Below are 15,244 nucleotides of genomic sequence, written 5' to 3'. Positions count from 1 at the left end.
ATCCTTCAGACTAAAGAGGGACCATCTGCCTTGCTATCAGCACTCAGTTCAAAAGACTACATTTCTGATGTCATTAGTATATTAGTGACTATGGAATTTGTAGGATGCATATCTGGAAAAACACCATCAATCCTGATGGGTAAATATAGTATGCAGATATGCTCCCATCCAGGGGACTCTTTTTTTTAAAGATCTTGGACATTTAACTAATATAATGCTAAACCACTTACTGCATTGATTACAACATGGCTTCATAATAGAAGAGCTGAAGTGTGGAACTGATCTGCAGTCCAAAACATTTTTATCAACGTAAAACATTTGTCATTGTCAGCAGACAAAGTCTGGGACAACATTCCCCTCCCAGATGTCCAGAAACTGGTCTTATCAACTCCCAGATATTTGGACTTGTGTGTCAGACATTTGTTGCATTGTGTTTTTAATTTTGGATTTGTGTTTGTAACAAAGTCTTTTGCATGAGTGTTAGGAAATGCTCTACTTTGAAGTAACAGACTTACTGAGAATTTATTTATATTTATAAATCATTTGACATGTAAGAGAAACTGATTTAGGATGCACTTGGATGAAGTTCTCTATACTGTATCAGCTCATCAGTGCTACACTGAGAACAAGAAATGATCTGTAATACAAAATGGGAAAAACCTTTCAGGTAACGCACGTGCATATTGCCATGTTTCCTGGGGCTGGGAAGTTGTTATGTGTGGTCATGCTCAGCGGGAAAAAGTAAACAAACTGTCAGGTTTTCAGTGGATAAGCTGTAGCACGGGGCAGGTGCTGCACCGTGTTTTTCTGAGCTTATCTGAAAACCCAGGACAGCTTCACACACCACACACACACAAGCAGACCTGTACTCACACAGTCATGCACACACAAACACCTTTATTCCTACTGTGCAGCTCTGCAGGCAGCTGCTACCCTTCACTGGCTCATTTTCAACTCTGAGGGTACGGTTCCTGCGGGTTTGAACTCCCAGTGATCTTTCTGTAGTGCTGTTTGTAGCTGCAATTTCCCATACTACCATACAGCTCTTCCTCAATCTGACTGTCTGCCCCGTCCAAGCCAAATGCCCATCTCATCCCAGTTTTTCTGCAAAAACACGATAACGGCGGCTCAGCAATGCAGAGAGACAAGATGGGTAAAGTCCAGCACAAATAACTTCCTAAATCCTAATTCATCTGTCCCCCTGGTGTAGCACACAGGTACAACTCGATGGTATGTGAACATCTCAGCAAGTAGGAGTCAAGACACGAGGCCATGCTATGTTCAAACCACATTTCTTTAGACTTCGGCCACCGCATCAAAAACCAGAGGCGAGACGATGAATTGTGGCCCCAACAGCGAGAATGCTAAAAGTCACCATGAACTATTCTCACATGAATTATTGCTACAAAGGAAATGATCTCTAAGGCAGTGATCCACTGCAGGGTCCACAGTGTATTAGTAAGAGTGCAACACTGTGTGTGTGTAAATATGTGATTCTCTTCACATTCTCGATTTATTTCAAGGTTTCACAGGTATCTGGGCAAAAATCTATTCACAGAAAACTCAAAAAGTTGTAGCTGTGAGCGAAAAAGGCAATTATTTCTGGCTATTATTCCATAGTTCAAGCTTTAAAGGGCTAATCTGGATACCTTCTTCTTTCAGAGATTGTGACACAGGGGCAAATAACGCCTACTTTCTGTTTCATTTTGTTAAACAGGAAAAGGTAGATTTAATTTCACGATCTTCAAATCTAAGCAAAAACATTTCACATGGTGGAATTTTCTTAAAAAAAGATTAATCTCAGGCAGATCAGCTACATTCACTGGTAGCAGTGATGTTTAGCCTCATTTGAAATGAGTCATCACCTAAGATGACGAATCAATATTATCCCAGCAATACCATTACCATAAGAATGACACAGATTTTCTTTTCATATGTGCAGTGAGGCCTCCCCCGTGCTCTTTATCAAAAGATTGCCTCTTTTTATAATAAAGTTCTTCATGATGCATGAAATGGGTAATACTAACACTTAGGCTGATGTATCGCCTTTTTATACCAGCCAGAATCTGTCAAGAAATATGGCAACGCATCAGCCGAAATGGTTGCAGCAACTCCGGTGGCACTAACTGTGACGCTATTAGCACCAAAGTCACACCATATTATCAGTAAGAGCTAAGAGGTGAGAGATAAAGCAAAGGAAAAGATGAAGAGAGAAATGTGCTGTGGTGTCAGTGGAGATTGACTGGAGATCGGGGACATCATAAAAAATTGCTCCCAGGAGCCTGTTAGCTTAGGGGACACATCAGAGAGCAAGTTGGTGAGCCTGGGGAGTTTGGCTGTTCCAGTGCTAAATGAAAGCGAGCAGAACAAACAGAAATAGCCCTGTTAGGTTTGATGTGTCGGCGCCACGCTAATCTTATTACCCACAGCAGGAAGAAAAAAAAAACTGCACCAAATAAAACACTAAAGAAAAACAAAATAAGCGAGCCAGTGACTGATAGCCTTAAAAAGCCTTAAAAAGCCTTAAAAAGCTCGATCGAGCGCTTGTTAATTACCCTAAGCTGAACTTAGCAACTGAACTCTGACCACAAACGCCCAGCTGATGAGGTGGTGGAACAAATCCACCTTTCTGTGTAAAGCAAGGGGCGAGTCGGTGTTTGAGTTGCACATAAGAGCCAGAGAAGAGTTACAGGGCACAGCAGGAGCTAATGCTGCCATTAATGTGGGCAGAGTGACCCACGAGGGCTCTTGACAGCAGGAGAATTCTCTACAACAACCTCCTGAGACCATTTCTATGGAAATAAGCTCCAGCTCCGCATATGTGAAAATCCTCAACTTCAATCGAGCGTCTTGCTAACTGCTCTGACTTTTCCCTGATGTGCTCACCCATAAACATTTCCAAGGACGCAGCGTGGCGATAGCGCCTTTAATTTGAAACATGAAAGAGGAAAGAAGTGCACAGAAAGGGCACTTGAGAGGCTGTAAAAAAAAATGAAAGAAATATATCCACTATCTAGGATGCACTTTGGTTCAGTATTGGACGCATGCTGGGATTTCTTCTACCACACATACAGAGCAGACTCCTGGGGTAACAACAGGCCATTTGGGAGGAGGGTCCCTGCAGCACTCAGCCAGGAGAATGGGGAATCAAATTGTTTGTCCTTCGATGATGCAACTGCATTTCCACATCAGCATGTCTGCTTTATTTAGAGCGGATTCAAGCCAAAGTGTGTCAACAACACAGGAGATTTTTTAGGCTGTGATTAACAAGCTGTCAGCAAAACAACGGCAGCGGCGGCGTTAATATTTGTATCCTCTGGAGCCGAGCAAGGATACAGTAGATCTACTGGGACTGTAAGAATATCACTGACAGCGTAAACAAGAGCTGATGAGGATAATAAGCCTTTGATAAGCCCATTAGCACAAACGTTAAAACACGCAGTGCGCTGAATGGAGGGGCATCATATGGTGTGACACGCCAAGCAGCTAACAAAGCATGTGTAACGCAAAACGTAAGTCGTAGTTAGCATTTCTTATAAATGCAATTAGCATTTAAGCATCAGATTGAATTTATCTGACTATACCCTCGCAAATAACATCTCACTTCTGACTGAATGTATGTGAATGAGACATGCTGTGTAAAGCACTTTCAGTGCTCGGGTAGAAAAGCGTTACATAAAAACCTGTTCGCATATTGCCACATTTGGACCAGCAAATGGAAATTTCAGTCATAATAATGGACTTAGATGCAAAGCTAGGAGATACATATGTTGTTACACAGGAAGAGGGAATCCTCAGTGCTCTTTATTTTCCTATTTTTCATTGGCTTATGTCACACATTTCTGAGTTTTAAGCTAAATCAATTAAATTAAGCCACATGTAACAATCATGAAGCCAGTGTCAAACAGCAACAGTGCCTCTAGCCAGCTTACCAGTTTATTTCTTATTAATTTTTTGTGTAACTCCTGTCCTGTCTCATAGCTATTGCAGTCACATTTATGATATGAATGCATACTTGTGCCAAACACATTTTGCTTTTCCAAGATCAGCTCTATAAATTCTGGTTGTTTTAGGTGGCCACTGGACACTGAGGTGACCTTAAAATTGGCCTTATCAAAAGAGATGTCACTCATCATCATTTCAACATTGTTTCTTTTATTTGTTTTAATTTTAGTCATTTGTTTTGTTGTCAGGTTACTTTGCTGTTTTCCAGCATGGTGTTCCCACTGAATCACACATGATGAATGATGATGAATGAGTTTCATGAATATATATATATCTCCTATATATAGAGTATTCATATTTTTGCACATTTTTACAGTTTTAAATCCTGTTTATTTACACTGGACCTTGGCCTTCGGTGCATCCAGTGTTTGTTACAAGCTGTTTTACCTGCTCTCCACCTGTTAAACAGATGGCTGCAGCAGCAGGTGGGTGGGGCTTCTGTTCTATAACGATCCACTCTTAATGACATGCAGAGCCAAGAAGAGAAAAAACATGTGCTTTTGCCTCTACAGGGATTACTTGTACATATAGTCAAAGAATGTCCTAAAGGCTTTCTGTAAGTCATCTGATTACATGTAAATGTTCCATGTATTTCGCTACATGAGTAAAATGTGAAGCATTAAACTTCATGGAATCTGGTCAAATGAAATATACTTGATTTGCTTAATGATTCATTATTTAAATATAAAAATCTTTGATTTTATATTTTTTCAGTTTACTCCAAATTCTTGCTTCATATTTAAGATGGCAAAGAATCAGTTGTTTGAGTGTATGCTGAACTCATTATCGGAAGGTTTGGTAATGTTTACTATGAGACTCTACTATTTTAACATTATGTATACAACAGAAAATAAAGACGAACACAGTAAATATACTGTAAGGTCAGAAAGCAACAATGCTTTGAGCAATTCTGGTTAAAATAAAAACAAAAACTGGAGAACAGCGGTGTCGTGTGTAATGTTGTCATACTGGTCAGAGCTTGATGATGGAGGTAATGAAGGAAAACGTAAAGGGTTTTTAAGATAACAATGAGCAGACCCAGGGCAACATTTTCAAGTAGTCCTGGATCTTTAATGCAGAAAGATATCATTTCGAATGCAGTAATACATTTTAAAATAAACAGCCACACAGGGACAGACCATCATCAGGGTGTGCCCATGTTTGCATTTCTACATATGTTCATAATGTGCCAAGTAGGTGCCTTCCTGTTTTTGCTTAGATTCTCGCTGGGTTTAGAAATCAGGTCTGTGTCACACATGCTTAAGGAGACACACAAAATATGCTCCAACTTCTTTGACTTCTATGCCTGAAAAAAGCATTTTCATTCAAAGAGATCCCCCTTTCTTCTCAGGACAGAACTTAATTTATTCTTTTTTTTTTTTGTGAACTGCCCCTTCTCAGTTCAGATCCAACTTTTTTTTTCTTTCTCAGAAGAAAGCAGCAGCTAACTTGCTGACCTCAAAAAGCAGCTTTAAACCGGATTCTTGCATTGCCCAGAAATGGATGAGAATTGCGTTGAAACTCAAAAACTCATCTTCACAATTAGAGATTCAAACAATAGCCTTTCATTGAATGCTAAGACAAAAAGAGGAGTGCTTTGCCTTTGCCACAGCCAATCAGCAAACATCAGGTTTTGTGATAGTCGGTGACATTACCTATTCTAACCAATCAGTAATGGTCTGGAGCATGTCAAATTTCAGTGTTATTCCTAAATCTGGGAAATTGGGTTTTTCACCCCTTCCTACTCCAACACTTGTGGTCATAACATCAAAACTAACTGGGGTTGGTTGATTAAACCCATACAGCACATAGTTCAAAAGTGTTGTGTTCTGATCCCAAAACGTAACATACCAACGCTACGTGACAAATCGTTGGTATGTTACGCGTTCGGAAAAAAGAGAACCGTTTGGAATGAATCTAGACATGTACATTTATTTTACTTTCTCATCATGAATCGCTTTGGAAAACACTATCTAATATGGTTAAGGTTGTGGTCAAGGTTAGGGATAAGGTTAATGTTAGAGTTAGGATTAAGGTCAGGATTAGGGCTGGAATTACTGCTGGGCACGTCATTCTATTGAATTCCATCCACAATCCGGCGCATGTCATAGGGATACGGAAGGTTACCTTTCGCGTGACTATGAGATGCCTCGGGACATGACAAATTGTCGGTATGATACACGTTGGGAATGAGAACGGTCTGTGTGAAAGGTGGCGATTGTGTTGACTTCTAGACATTTGATCATACGCCCTACTCTCCTAAAGCGCAAGGGATAATAAATTCATTTTTAGGCATGCACCAGATGCACCTACTGAGCCTTGTGTTTAAAGAACCCTATTGTAAATGTAGAGCAGTGATAAATAGGGTACTGGATGTTGCCACACCTTTGTATATCAGTGATGCAGTGAGAAATTGATCCCATTTATAGAAATAGTGAAATATGATGTTTTGTTTGTTTTACAACCTAATTAATACTTAATTTGCATCTGCTGGTGTTTATTTTGACTGCAATTCCTAGTGCTAAAATTAATTTAGTAATCCAGTACTTTTAATTTATTTACTTTTGATTGAAATGCATATAAGAAATAAACATGAAGTCTCATCAGTAGTTATTATTCATAGAATGCTATTTTTTGTGTCTTGTTATAAATTTAAATCTTCTATATCACTACATTTATTTTCAGTAGCTCTACATTACACTGTTGTTGACACTGTTATTTTCACTGGATGGTGACTTTTAAATGTATACTGTTTTTAGTTGTTTTTAGACACTTTATGGAAAAGTGTCTAAAAACAACTAAAACCACAGGTGTTGAACTCCAGGCCTCGAGAGCTGGTGTCCTGCAGGTTTTAGATGTGTCCTTGATCCAACACAGCTGATTTAAATGGCTAAATGACCTCCTCAACATGTCTTTAAGTTCTCCAGAGGCCTGGTAATGAACTCATCATCTGATTCAGGTGTGTTCTAAAACCTGCAGTACACCGGCCATCAAAGCCTGGAGTTTCGACACCCCTGCCCTAAACGATCGAGGAACCATGGACGGTCACTTCATTGACCTTTATGTGCACCATAAAAATGAAAACATTTGAAAAAAGTCACACAAGTTAAAAAAAAAAAAAAGAAAAGTCCTGTAAAAGTCTCCAAAATATTTACTGAGTCAGTCAGAGTTTATCCAAAGTTGTGAGCCAAATATCAACAATTTCAGCTAAAAAAAAAAAAGGACACGATAGGCGACTGAATGCAAGCCAGAAGGCTGAAAAGCAGCTCTGCTTAAATCCTCTCATCCTTGCTCAAACAGCCCTCTGTTTGCAAGTAAATAATCTCATCTTCACTTATTCAGTGGCACATTAAATCATTTATGAGGACGTAACGGTCACATTTAATAACAGCTCAGTGCCACAGCTAGACACAATCTCATGTTTATAAAATATAAGTGGAGAAATTAATATGCTCTATAAAACAATCATTAGGATGTGAGGACACACCATCACACTGTTGTGCTTTGATTATAACCCACATATAAAGATTCAATTACTCCAGTCTGCTCGGAAAAGGCGTAAATCTAAGCCAGTTTAAGTTGGGAGGTGATATTGAAGCCAAATCAAATATTACCGTGATGTACGTCTGGATCCCCGTTAATCCAGCAACAACAGAAATTTGCGATGCCTTCAGGGTATCGCAGGGATAATGCCAAGAGCCACGGCTCCACGATTTACATAGTTGATCTAACAATCAGTGTTTCCCAGCCTTTCCTCATACGGTGTGGGACGGTTTGTGGACTGAGTGGTGCTCTGGGTAAACCTCTTTACCATGCAGATCAAACAAAAGCAGACAGACTGGAGGGCTTGTGGCTACACAGCTCTCAGCACATTTAGTGGATTTAGTCTGTTGTGGCGGCGACCCAATGACAACTTCACCGAGCGCTGAGCAAATCCTTCAATCCACAGATTGACGCTCCCGAGCCTCTCAGTCAAATAAGGCCATTAGTGCCATCGCAAGTAATCTGGGCCTCCAGCACCCACAGATTGAGCCTTTTGCTCCACCGAAAAAACCCACGCGGTGGAAGCGCCCCGATGACCGACTTTTTCCAGACGGGCTGGAAACCCCTGAAAATGAGCGAAGCAATGGCTCCAGACTCGGATGCCGTGATTCACAGGGAAAGCCCAGCATGCAGCGTAAGGCGGAAAAATCCTTCCAACAGCAAGCTAAGTTTACCAAAAAAGTTTGGTTTTAGCAAAAGCTTGAAACTATCCTGAAAGGCTGTGTCAAAACTTCCTGTAAGTACATATTCCACCACTTTTGGCACATGGCTATCTTATTGTGTTTGTTATTGCCACCCTCTAATCATACTGACTGTATCACAATAAGCTCAAAACAGGAGTGCCAGAGCTCTATTGTCAAACTCCTATGAAAGAAGCAAATTGCTTATAAGTTTAAAAAGAAAATCTATTTTAACAACAGCCCCAATAGCATAATCAAAGTCCCGAGCCTGGTTCATAGCTGCTCTTTAACCGAACAATCCTTGTTCTCTTTACAGCCAGTCATCATCATGTCATACCCAGAGCTCATAACAAATCTCAGTCTGCAGCCAACGGCCTTCATAAACACCCTCCTAAAACAGAACAATGAATTTGACGCTTCAACGCGCTGCCACCCATTCTGCTTTTAACATCCTGTGCTAATAGACATTATGAGACAGCCACGCTGGCCCTAGCTCACCTGAGCTGGGGAAAAATATGGTCCTACCTTCACAGTAAGTAGAATCCCCGTGGATGGAGGCATAGCCACTCTTGCATTCACACTCTGCTTTAGTATTCCTGTTTTTACACTCTGAGTTTTCCCCACAAATGAGTCCCTCTGCGCAGAAGTCATAACCTAAAAGAAAAGAGCAAAGGAAACCTTTGAAATCTGCTCACTCAAGGCTATAAAAAGTTGTGTACAGACACACAAACACACACACATGCATGCCTGTAACACAAAGATAAAAGCAGATAAATGCACAAAGGAGCAACCTTGTTCCTGTCACCTACAACACTGTGGATAACAGGGTGCCTGAAGTGTACGGTGAGTTTACAACTTGGAATAAATCTGGTGTATTAATGAAAGTTCTCATGTAAAAGTGCACGTGCTAACGAGACAAAACATGCAAATGCAGACACACACACACACACACACTCTGCTGATGTAGGAAGATCTCCAAGTCATCAATTCACTCGGCTGAGTGAGCCACGGTGCTCTTACAGTATTTGAAGACATCCTTTTAATGAAATTTCAATTTCTGAAAAACCACAACTAACGCAACAGGTGGAGCACTGCGTCAGTTATACAGAATGGACAACTTTCAAAATTCAAAACACAACTACACACACATACACAAAACTGCAGTATAACAAGCTTTGCCATGTAATTAAAATACTGTAGAGTGTATTCTGTGTGTGCAGCTAAGATGCTATCTCAAGGCAACATGGAATAATTACAGCCGTGTTTACAGAAGAGTAGCAATGAGTGAAAACTTCCAATTGCTGACTTCCCCAATGACCAGCTGTGTTTCAGTCCTAGAGGAAATTGTGCCCAGTAGTTTAACTCTTCTCCCTCCCTCCCTAACTCTTCTGCCAGGGCTGAAAAATGAAGCCAAACGATGAAGTGCCAGTTCCTCAAATGGCCACTTGAGACTATCTACAAAAGCCAGTTAATCTCCACTGGGTACACATCAAAGTGCCCAACTTGCTAGGAGGAATAAACATGTTTATGCCTAGTACAAAAGAAGAAAAAGGTTCTGGTCATGGTAACAGGTGAATTTCTATGTAAGTCACCCATTTAAATATTGAAGTCCTGCATGATAAAGGGGCCTCTTGGTTACAAGTAGATGCTGGCACAGGTGGCTGGAGCCACTAGCTGCCTGCTAGACATTACCTCAGCTAACTGGAGTAGCTGAGCTGGACCTCTTGACTGTCCTTTTGTGGTGCTGGTGCTGTTTGGAGTGTTGATGTGATTATCTGACAAATAACAGGGCTTGCTGTGAGGTTAATTGCACTGATGATATTGATGTTTTTTTTTCCCCTTTGGCAATAATTAACAAGTACCTAGTTGTAGCTAGTTAGATGATAACTTCAAACTCTGGTCTCCTGCCTGTGTGTGATCATTTCTGCCTACCTAGATAGAGAACAGCTACATCTATCATTCATCTGTGCTCTGTGATCTGAACCAAGCCAGAGTGAGACTCATGCACATGCACAAAAATGTGACCCGACAGAGAGACAGACAGACAAAAAGACAGACAGACATAGATGATTGTCTCCTGCTCAGTAGGTACGAGTTGATATAGCCCATCATGTCCTGTAATGAGTGACAGACTGGCTGCACATAAAAGCCCTGCGAGGCAGGGAGCCTGGGGAGCTATTACCGAAGAAAGACTTGTGCCTGCATTATTCTCCCTCTCAGTCCTTAAATCATCTGCAGCGAGTCCTCACAGGATCATGTGTACATGCTACAGAGAGACCAACTGTGATAGTGTGTTTATGTAAAAGGGGAGTTGTTGCTGGATTTTGATTTGCACTGCACTGCACACTTGCACGAGCCCCTCACACTGTGCAATTCTTTGTTTTCTTTCCCCGGTGAAATTCTACCTGGTATGAAGACTGTGTGACAATTGTGTAATTACCAATTTAACAAAGCCAGCGTGACTCCGAGGACTTTAACAGCGAGGTACAATTACATCTCAGAGTGGTGGTAAAGGACCAAGTCACGACGCGGCAAAAAAAGGCCTGGAGATGATTTGGAAACAATGATAATGAATAATGACCGACTTGGCTTTTTAGCAAGTGTGTGTGTGTGTGTGTGTGTGTGTGTGTGTCGGAGAGGTAAGAAAAGGTTTGGAGAGAAGAGGCACTGAGACTTTAATCTTTAATTGCTGCTCCTTACTGTATTAAATCTACTTTTCTGTTCTTCCTTCCTCAGCTATATTTCCCTTTATAATGCATAGCTGTCTTTTCTCTCCTTACTCTTTTCTCTTACTTTCCAACAAAAGGAGTTCAAGTCCTTTCCTTCCTTTACTCTTAAGTTCCTCTCCTGCTTTCTCTTTACTCTTTACCTAACACTCTCAGTATTGTCAGTATATCAGTTTGTAGTCGTCATCTCTTTTCCTTTCTTTTGCTGGCATGTGCGTTTTACCTTATTTACCTCCCATCTGCCCCCTTCCTTCTCTTCATCACAGCAAGTCTAAGACTTCATTTTACCTTCCCTTACCTTTCTGCTTTTTGCTGTCTTATGCTATACTCATTTATCTTTTCATCTCCCTCTCTTTCCTATTCCCAAACATGTATTTTCCTTTCCATTTCATCCCCGTCCTGTGTGAATACAGTGAGTCTAAGAAATGCTAGCTTACCTAAACAAGAGCGCAATTTCCTTCACTCAGAACCTGCCCCAGGGATTCTTTCATTATGTCTCTATAGATGGCAGCCTCCTGTAGTTTGTTTATTCAATGTATTTACTGAATTACCAGTGGCTATTTACCCCGTAGCATTTCCCTGCCAAAGCAATGGGGTTCAGGTAAATAGGCATAGCAGGTGCTCTATGGCAGAAAGACCAATCTGCTCTGAAAGGTACACGGGCCAAAAAGCATTCACAGTGGATGACAAGGGAGAGAGACTAAATTATTGCAGAGGCACAGCCTAAATCAGCATTGGGAAGACGGCTGTGTTTACTCCTCACAGCGACACAGTGTGTACATGCAAAAAAAAGAAAGAAGAAGAAGAAAAAAAAAGTAATCCATACAACTGAGAAAAGTGCAGTGGGAAGTGGAAAGAAACATGTACCTCTGCAAACATTGCAGCATCTGCCATCTGGTAAGATCTGTTCACTGAGGGTGCAGTTTAGATCTGGACAGGTCTCTGTGACTTTCACCATCAGGCCATTCTGGAAGGACAGGACACAGGCAAGACATCGTGATTTCAGAGATGGGGTCAGATGTGTGAAGGGCTATGCATTAAGAGAGAATCAGTTTTCCACCAGTTATACAATCTGATCTCTTATAATATTTAAAACTGCAACCTCTCATCCACAGGACTGCTTCTTCAACCAATTTTTTTCTTATCAGTCCCATTTCCTGACTTTAAACACTTAAATCAGCTGTTTTTGAAAGGCCATACTGGGTATTGAGTAAATTATATATATTAATATTTCACGTCTTTCCTCAATGTCGTCCCTTTGTAGGAAGTAGGAACCATTTTAACTGCTTTCTCATGTCATCTGTAAATAGCCCAGTTTCTTGGTGAACCTCTGTCTCTCCATCTGATCGTGCTTTTTTTCTAAAAATGTATTCTGTATTTCAGTTAATTTTTAATTTATTAAAGCTGCACTATTTCTGCACTACTGACTCAAACAGTAGACACATAAAAACATTTGAATGAGGAAAAGCCTAAATGAGCCAAATAGATCATTTGTCTCTGAAGGAGCCAAAGGAACCATGGAAATAAAATGAATATTAGACTTTAAAACTTGAAAATTAATTATAATGTTGCTCTGTGTGTGACCAGGGTGGAAATAAATATATATATGGTAATATTTTAGCTAGCTTCATAAAACGATTACATATCTAACTGTTACAGTGTTGCCATCTGTCAAATAAATGAATATATTCATCACTAATTAATAAAATTACCAGTTTGGCTTAAGCTTAGTCTGTTCGCCCAATCTGCAAAATCTCAGAAAATACCAATAAATGCCGAAAACCTTAAAACCACGTACTTTATTTTTGAAAAGCACTTTTTACTCTATTATTTTTAACATGCAACTATATGTTAATGGTTGTCAAATCAATTCTTTGAATACTGGCATTGTTTGGTGCCATCGACAGCTATGATGAGCTCAGCAACACCAAGCCTGTGCACAGTGCAGTATAATTCATCAGTCAGTATTAGTCTTCACAGTATTTACTCAATACTTTGTTGAAGCACCTTTGGCAGGAATACAGCCTGAAATAATTTTGTGTATGATGCTACAAGCTTTGCACATATATTTTTGGTATTTTCTCAAATTTTTCTTTGCAGAACTTCTCAGCCTCCTTCAGGTTGGATGGAGAATAATTTTAAGCCATTTTCAGATCTCTCCAAAGATGTTCAATCATTTTGAAGTCTGGGTTCTGGCTCGATCACTCAAGGACATTCACAGAGTGGTCCTGAAGAACCTCCTTTATTATGTCGGCTGTGTGTTTGGGGTTGTTGTTTTGTTGGAAGATGAACCTTCGCCCCAGTCCGAGGTCTAGAGTGCTCTGGAGCACCAAGGATGAACATCAAGGATATATCTTTACATTGCTGCATTCATCTTACCCTCGACCCTGACTAGACTCCAAGTTCCTGCATCCCAAAAAACATCTCCACAGCATAATCCTGCCACCAACATGCTTCACTGTATGGGTTTGCCCGCTCTACCATACAGGCCAAGCTGGTGGAGTGCTGCCGAAATAGTTGTCCTTCTGGAAGGTGCTCTTTTCAAAGAGCAAAGCTGGAGCTCTGTCAAAGTGACCATCAGGTTCTTGGTCGCCTCCCTGAGTAAGGCCCTTCTACCCTAATCAATCGGATTAGCTTGACTGCAAGCTCTAGGAAGAGTCCTGGTGGTTCCAAACTTCTTCCATTTAGAGATGACAGAGGCCGCTCTGCTCATTGGGACTTACAATGCTGCAGAAATGTTTCTGTACCGTGCCCCAGATCTGTACCTCAATACAATCCTCAAATCCTCAGTCAACTGAATTCACCATTTGAACCCAAGACCTTCTTGCTGCGAGGTAACAGTGCTAACCCTGTGCCACCGAGCTGTCAATCTAGACTTCAAAAAAATAGGGAAACTATGATTACAAGGCTTTATATAGAATTTTCTGTACGTTTTTGTCCTTTACAGGTTAAACCACAATAAGGCATATACGTAGTGTGTTTAGGGTTATCTTTCTCTTCTAACCCCAGTGATTTTCCTGTGGTTTGAACTCTTGTGTGATCTTGTGAATTTTGTGAATCCAGGCAACTAACCACTCTTACTAGATTGTACTAGTTTGAATTTTGTAAATTTAATAACCACCCAATTTCATTTTTTTGAGTGCAGCTGGACTCCAGTCACGTGCAGAAACATCTAACAGATGATCAGTGGAAACAGGATGCACCTGAGCTCAATTTTGTGTGTACATGTTTTATTATCGCCATTATTTTATTCAGTTGTTTCACCTTGTCATTGTGCGGTATTATGTGTAGAATTTTGAGGTGAAAAAATAATTTTTAAAAATGTATTTAATACATTTTGGAATAAAATAACAAAAACACAAAATGTAGACTGGGAATACTTTCCAGACACACCGTTTATAAGACTGTAGAGGCTGGAGGAGTGACAGGTTGTGTAGGGCAAGTAACTCGGATCCTGAAAGCTGATGTTTTGGATTTAAATTGTGTAAAAAAAATAAATAAATAAAATAAAGTTGAGGTAAACTAAAATGATCAGTACTGAAATAAGCCAGAAGTAATATAAAGAGATTAAAAAAAAGTTACTTATGTTGAACGTGTGATTTTCAAGTTAAAGGCTTCTGCTGTATGCTGGATCAGTGAATACTAAAGAAATGGAAATTCTCTGTTTTTGTCAGTGACAATTTTATTTAGAGTCCCTAAGAGTTAATCACCCCTAGAGGTGACCTAGCTTTCAGTCGAAAGCAGTGGCTGGCTCAGAGGTCGTTAATCAAAGTAAAAAGTGATGACATGCTTTTGGCAAGTGATCAAACACACAGGATTTGTAGTCAGTGGACTTAAACATGTGAACGCACTAACAGAGTTTTAAATGAACACTAATGGTTTGAAGCTGCCGAGCAGAATGACTAATGTCACGCATCATAATACTTCATAATTTGGCCTAGAGTGGTCCTCTCTTTCCTTCTTTTCTCTTTCTTTTTGTGTTTCTGCCTCATGTTGTATGGCACACATACAGATATGTCATTGCTTTTCCCCCATTCTCCCCCTCCCAGGGTGAGAGGCCAGAGCAAAAATCTGAAGAAGGATCAGATCAGATCAATGCTAAATCTGACATGTCACCACAAAAGAAAAAAAAAAAATGCACATATTGACTTACACACATTAAAGTGTTAAAATGTGTTGTTAACCCCCCTTTAAATATAATATGCCCAAATTGGACTTTTAGCAGATCTTACGTCCAGGAGTAAATATGATTGTAATTGCTTGAAACAAACATTTGTTGTTTAATGATGT

The 15,244-nt window shown here is 40.2% G+C and overlaps 1 protein-coding gene across 1 annotated transcript in view; it reads right to left on the bottom strand.

Moving 5' to 3' along the window:
• Positions 1-15,244, bottom strand: part of LOC113027985 (protein kinase C-binding protein NELL1) — a 301,737-nt gene that overhangs the window by 167,512 nt on the left and 118,981 nt on the right. The window contains exons 11-12 of the mRNA XM_026177879.2: positions 11,822-11,921; positions 8,754-8,882 (exon numbers count right to left, since the gene is read on the bottom strand). Of these exons, the coding sequence (XP_026033664.1) occupies positions 8,754-8,882; positions 11,822-11,921 (229 nt within the window). The remainder of the gene's footprint in view (positions 1-8,753; positions 8,883-11,821; positions 11,922-15,244) is intronic.

This window comes from Astatotilapia calliptera, chromosome 1, assembly GCF_964374335.1.
Source record: "Astatotilapia calliptera chromosome 1, fAstCal68.1, whole genome shotgun sequence".
Classification (NCBI taxonomy): domain Eukaryota; kingdom Metazoa; phylum Chordata; class Actinopteri; order Cichliformes; family Cichlidae; genus Astatotilapia; species Astatotilapia calliptera.
This window is presented reverse-complemented; position numbering and strand designations above follow the sequence as displayed.